The sequence below is a fragment of the Eretmochelys imbricata genome, chromosome 4 (assembly GCF_965152235.1).
Source record: "Eretmochelys imbricata isolate rEreImb1 chromosome 4, rEreImb1.hap1, whole genome shotgun sequence".
Classification (NCBI taxonomy): domain Eukaryota; kingdom Metazoa; phylum Chordata; order Testudines; family Cheloniidae; genus Eretmochelys; species Eretmochelys imbricata.
This window is the reverse complement of record NC_135575.1, coordinates 103,178,654-103,184,653: the sequence shown is the minus strand read 5'-3', so window position 1 is coordinate 103,184,653 and position 6,000 is coordinate 103,178,654. Positions and strand designations below refer to the sequence as shown.

General features: G+C 38.6%; 1 protein-coding gene across 1 annotated transcript in view; it reads right to left on the bottom strand.

Moving 5' to 3' along the window:
• Window positions 1–736: 736 nt before the first annotated feature.
• The window catches only part of ARAP2 (ArfGAP with RhoGAP domain, ankyrin repeat and PH domain 2), a 192,831-nt gene continuing 187,567 nt past the window's right edge, over window positions 737–6,000 (bottom strand). Inside the window, exon 33 of the mRNA XM_077815769.1 lies at window positions 737–3,367. Within this exon, the coding sequence (XP_077671895.1) occupies window positions 3,020–3,367 (348 nt within the window). The 3' untranslated portion in view covers window positions 737–3,019. The remainder of the gene's footprint in view (window positions 3,368–6,000) is intronic.

The window sequence follows — 6,000 nt, the reverse complement described above, 5'->3', positions numbered from 1 at the left end:
GGAATTATTTTGGGGAAGTTTTATGACCTGTACTATATAGGAGGTCAGACTAGATGATCACAGTGGTTCTTCCTGGCCTTAGAATCTATTAATATAAATGTGCATTTCCATAATAAATTTATAAAGTAATTAAGATATGCAACACTAAGTATATTGAGAAGGTTACTCTCTGTATTACAACATACCTTCCGACATCATCATCTTTTTCACTTCCTGGAAATGTAAGTTTGGTGATTATTCCTAGGATAAAACAACATCTAGCTAACTCTTCAGTGGCTCTTTTAACGGCTGAGCTAACAGTATTTTAAAAACTTTTCTCAGTAGAGCTTGAAAATGCACAGAGAACTGACATTGTGTGGATAAACAGTAGGGATCTTTATTGGCTTTTCTAAGTAGGGAGTCTAATATAATAAAGGACGTGAGATTTACTAATTCCTAAATTTTAATTCCAGCTCTGACACTTTATGATTTGTGCAAACCATAGATTTTAGTTGCCGCCTTTCTTTCCTCATCTGTAAGGTGGGGATAACTAATTACTACCATACAAAGGTACTGCAAGGATTAGTAGCAATGGTATGGAGATATGCATAGAAATAATTGCTACAATTATTATCACTGGCTTGATGGTTTTTTTTCTGAAGAGATTACACAACACAATTTAAAGAAAATATTTATTCTCTGGAAATTAGTTTCCATCCCATTCCAGAATAGATGACATACAAAACACAGCAGCCATTACGACACTATTACAGATAATACATTTATTCTTCAGTTCTTGGACCAGTCTCAGTGATTAGTGCAATACTGATTGAACATCAGGTAATAATTTGAATCGAAATCAGAGACTCACAAGTAATGAATTTTAAACGAATGTAATCACACTTCCATTTTATTACAGAAGTTGTGTTTAAGTTAAACAGTCCCATGGTTCAAACAATATGTATTACGCATGTAGAAAACACTGAAAGATTATTTATACTTTATGTGAAATATTTTCACTGATAATCCAACAGCCATAAATTCAGGTAGTTTAACCACAGTTGAAAAGTAAACAATATTCAGTTTGAATTTTTTTTTCAAGCAAGCAGCTTTTTTCCTTACATTTTTAGTACCCTTTGCAGCAACTGTGCAAGCTATGGTCAAACCAGGAGAAGACTTTTTTGCAGTATTTCAGTGAAGATTAAAATAGAACATGTTATTCTCTTATATGGGCACACCCACCCAATACAAAAAACTCTCCCACCACTCCATTTTCATCTATTAATGTGGGACTCCAGTGGTGCATGAGACCTCTGCACTAGAATGAACAACAGTCTTAATGACACAATAAAAGATCAACTATGCAATCATCTTAAGATGACACTGAAAAAAATTATGTGGAAATACATGAATAACTGTAAACAGTAAATTCAGGACCAGCCTCAGACAGACAGCATAAGCACTTTGCTGAAATATCGTCCTTCCCACAAAGATAGGCCCTGATTCAGGAAAACATTTAAGAATGTATTTCACATTCAGCACTCTTAAGCAAATGGGACTTAAGCTGATGCTACAAATTAAGACCAACAAAATAATCAAAAGTGCACTGGGGAAAATAAAAGAAAAAATTACAAACTTGCTTTTAGATTTTACAATCGATCGAACAGAGTAAGTGCAAAGTGAGTGATAGAGGAAACCTTGCTACTGCTACATTCCAGCAGACTATTAAAAATAAAACATTATAAAAACCCATAAAATTGTAGCTTTTCTGTCCTTCCTTTCAGAAAATACAGATTACCAAGACACTTGTATTCAGATGGCAGCTTTCTCTTTCAGAATTAACTTCCTCCAGACTGATGTGTTCAGTGCTAACCACCATGAGACATAACTGTGACATAACAACGACAGTTATGACATCCATTCATATCAGGAAGAGGAACAAGCTAATCACAGAGGACACTGCTTCTGCTTTCATAGAAATATGGCAACAGGAAAAAAAATCAGAAAATATGCTTGTTAATTAAATAAGGACAATATTACACTTTATAAAGCTTGATGAAATATGGCAGTTTCCCTTCCCTCCTCAATATTAATGAATTTAGTGCTCCTGAAGGGTACTAGATTGGTAGAGCCTGAACCCTCTCTTTATCCTCAGAAGAGCTATAGCACAGATTGCAGCCTCAATCAATCTCTTGCTCCATCTTGATCTGGTGGGACCACCTCTAAGGGTGAAAAGATAATTTAGTCTCCATGCTCATTTCATTCCTGGCCATTCTGTGATAGGATGAATTAGTGCCAGTTTGATGGGTGGTTTTGTGATTGAGCCATCTGTTCACAAGGAAATTCATTTCACATGTGATTACTGAATAGCCATCAGATAACAACTTTGTCACTACCAAGCTTGTCACATCCAAAAGAGGAACCTAAAGATGAAAGTTTTACCTCACATTCCTGATCATATGAGCTAGCCAGTCCCCTAGATACACTTTCTTTAAATCAATTTCAACCTGTTTAGCAGAGCGTAGATACTGCAAGATTTGTCATCCGATTATCTCATGTTACTTATTCTTATATATTATTAGACAACCACAGTACGTATGTGCACTTTGGTCTCTTTTTACAAGATTTCTCCCATATTGACAAAAGGGTTCTGGACATACAGAGCATAAGCAAACTGTACTTAACATTTAAATGGTCATTTTCAATTGAAGTACTCTGGTTAGAACACTAACAAAGTCTGCATTCAAAATGATGGGTGAAATCCTGGCCCCACTGAAGTCAATGGCAAAACTCCCACTGGCTTTAAATTCCAGGGTTTCATACCAGGAATTTTCTACACTTAAAAACTCTGTTTAATCTTAAATTATGTCATATTACCAGCACATACATAATTGTCATTTAAAAATCAGCAGCTGTATATAAACACATTTCATCGTCTCTACACTGTACAAACTGTACACACACTTTAACAAACAAGCTATTTATGCCTGGAATAATCAGGTTTTTTGACCTGTTTGATCTGTCTCTTACAAATTCAGCTTTAGGTTTCTTCGTGGAGGGCTCTGTTTTTCTGCAGAACTGTATTTAGTTCCTGAATAACATTTGGTGGCAACTTATCAGATTCCAAATTAGATTTGTTTGTTTTGTTCTCGTGTTTCTTCAGTGTCCTTGATTCTTTATAGGGACTTTGGTGTAAGTCAGCAATGTCAGCACCTGCGTCCTCAACACAGATCAAGCTTCTATGTTTTTTTACATGGTTTCTCACTTTCTCCTCCTTGCGGTCTAGGCACTGTGCCACGATATGTGCTCTTTCTTTTAAATTCTTTTTTTCTTCCACGATGTCATTTTCATCTTGTTCACTGAATGTCAGCTTTCCATCGTTAATATGCTGAATAAAGACAAGAAATCAGAAACAATGGTTCAAATTAACACAATATTCAATAATATTGAGATTGTGAGTTTTGCTCATTATTTTACGTAACAGCTTACAAGAAAAATCAATTTTGCTGAAGAGCTGGGGCAGCATAGATAATAGTTCTGGCCACAGTAATGGTGTACGAAGCCATGGCCAGGCCCGACTCGGCATGCACACAGCCCCAAGGAGCGGAGCTGCCCCCACTGTGTCAACTAGGGACTGAGCGCATGGACAGGCACCATAGCAGCAGCAGTCTCTCAGGCACAGCCCCTCCCCGCATCCTGAGACCCAATCCTATTCTCAACTAATTAGAAAAGGAACAAATATTGTAATAAAATATAAAATAACTTACAGACAAGGAGTCTTCTTAATGGGATGGATGTGCCTGCTTTTCCTTGCAGTTTTTCCAGCTGGGGACATGCATTAGTGAGGCGCATCCTGATCTCATCTTCACTTTTCAGCCTTTCAACCAACTCAGGGTGCAGGCAGGGGGTAGCTAGGGGCTGTCTGTGTGCAAGAAGGTAGCCCAGGATGCAGACAGGGATACCTCGGGGTTGTGTGGGGGCCGGGGGCAGATGGGGGTAGCTAGGGGTTGTGTGCAGAGGTGGGGGTACCCCTCTTGGCACACAGCCAAGACCCCTCTTGGCACACAGCCCCTAGCTACCTCCTGTCCGCATCCTGAATTACACCCCTGCTGGCACCCTGAGTTATCCCCACCTCTGCACACAACCCCTAGCTACCCCCATCTGCCCCCTGCCCCCACACAACCCCGAGGTATCCCTGTCTGCATCCTGGGCTACCTTCTTGCACACAGACAGCCCCTAGCTACCCCCTGCCTGCACCCTGAGTTGGCTGAAAGGCTGAAAAGTGAAGATGAGATCAGGATGCGCCTCACTAATGTATGTCCCCAGCTGGAAAAACTGCAAGGAAAAGCAGGCACATCCATCCCATTAAGAAGACTCCTTGTCTGTAAGTTATTTTATATTTTATTACAATATTTGTTCCTTTTCTAATTAGTTGAGAATAGGATTGGGTCTTTACTTACACAGCAGAGAAACTCACATTTTACACTAAAAAAACTGAACACAATGTAACGTTCAAAGTTGGACAACCTTTTTGTTTTAAAATGAAATAAGCATTTTTAACAAAATTGTTAACATTGTTGTGTTGCTTTTTGTTCAGTTTTATACAAAATTGTGTTTTCCTGTTTGACCACAACACAATTCGCTTTCAACATTTTTTTTAAAGCTTTACGAAAACGGTTTCATTTCAAAGATCTTCAAGCATTTTTTTGAGTGCATATTGCTAGGGATTTCTATTATTACATTAAAATGAAAAGTAAACATGTACATTGTTTATTTACAATATCGCAGTTTATATGTATGTAATAATTAAATTTAATAATTTTCCTCAAGAAGTGTTAATAATGAGCTACAGAGCTTATCGCAAAAAGAAAAGGAGTACTTCTGGCACCTTAGAGACTAACAAATTTATTTGAGCATAAGCTTTCGAGGGCTACAGCTCACTTCATTGGCTGCACGCTGTGGAAAATACAGTGGGGAGATTTATATACACAGAGAACATGAAACAATGGGTGTTACCATACACACTGTAACCAGAGTGATCACTTAAGGTGAGCTATTACCAGCAAGAGAGCAGGGGTGTGTGTGTGTGTTGAAATAAAACCTTTTGTAGTGATAATCAAGGTGAGCCATTTCCAGCAGTTGACAAGAGCCTATCGTAGTTACACACATGGGCCTCGGGGGAAAAAATTTCAGAACCCCGGCGTAGGGGATTTGAGCATGCCACTGTCAACAGTACACAACTTGTTTGTCTGGTTGGTGCAGTCAAGTGGACAGCACTCTTGGAAAAAAAAAATGTATTCCAGTCCCCTAACTGGGCAAAAGGGAAGGAAAAGGAACAAAATACATAGTAAGGAAGTGAACTCCCATCTCCAAAGCTCAAGCATTCTTTATCTACTAAAGTAGTCTCTACTCAACTTCTTAAATTTCAGCTGAATCAACATTCACACAATATTTAAAAGAATAATAATATTTTGTCATTGCATTTGGGCAAAATAAACTAATGACATTTTAAAATAGATTTTTTTCCTAAGAAAGAATTGAGAGTTAAGGTTGCTGATACTATAGTTCCCATTCATTATGAGTGAAATTCACCCAGGAGCAACTTCGCTGTGGATGCTAATGGAATTATGGCGTTCTGATACCTGGGGGAACGTCAACCTTAGAATGACCAAGCATGGGCACTTCATACCCTTGCATGTGCTAAAACTGGCTTATATACATAGGCCAGATCCTTTTCTGGTGTAAGCTGTCGTATCTCTACTGACTTCTACAGAGCTACGACAATTTACACCAGCTAAGGCTCTACCCCTGGCTCTCTGTAGGCCAGCACAGAAATAGGGAGTGATAGCACTGGCTACAGTTATTGGCTGTAATGTGTTTACGTGTTGACAGTGGCCAAGAATCACTACACAAGTGTGCAAGGGAGTTCAGAGGCTGCCCCAAAACCTCACTGTTGCAGTAGTTCTATCCTGTCTAATAGCGGTGGATGGTCTCATTTTCCATGTATATTAAGAATATAAA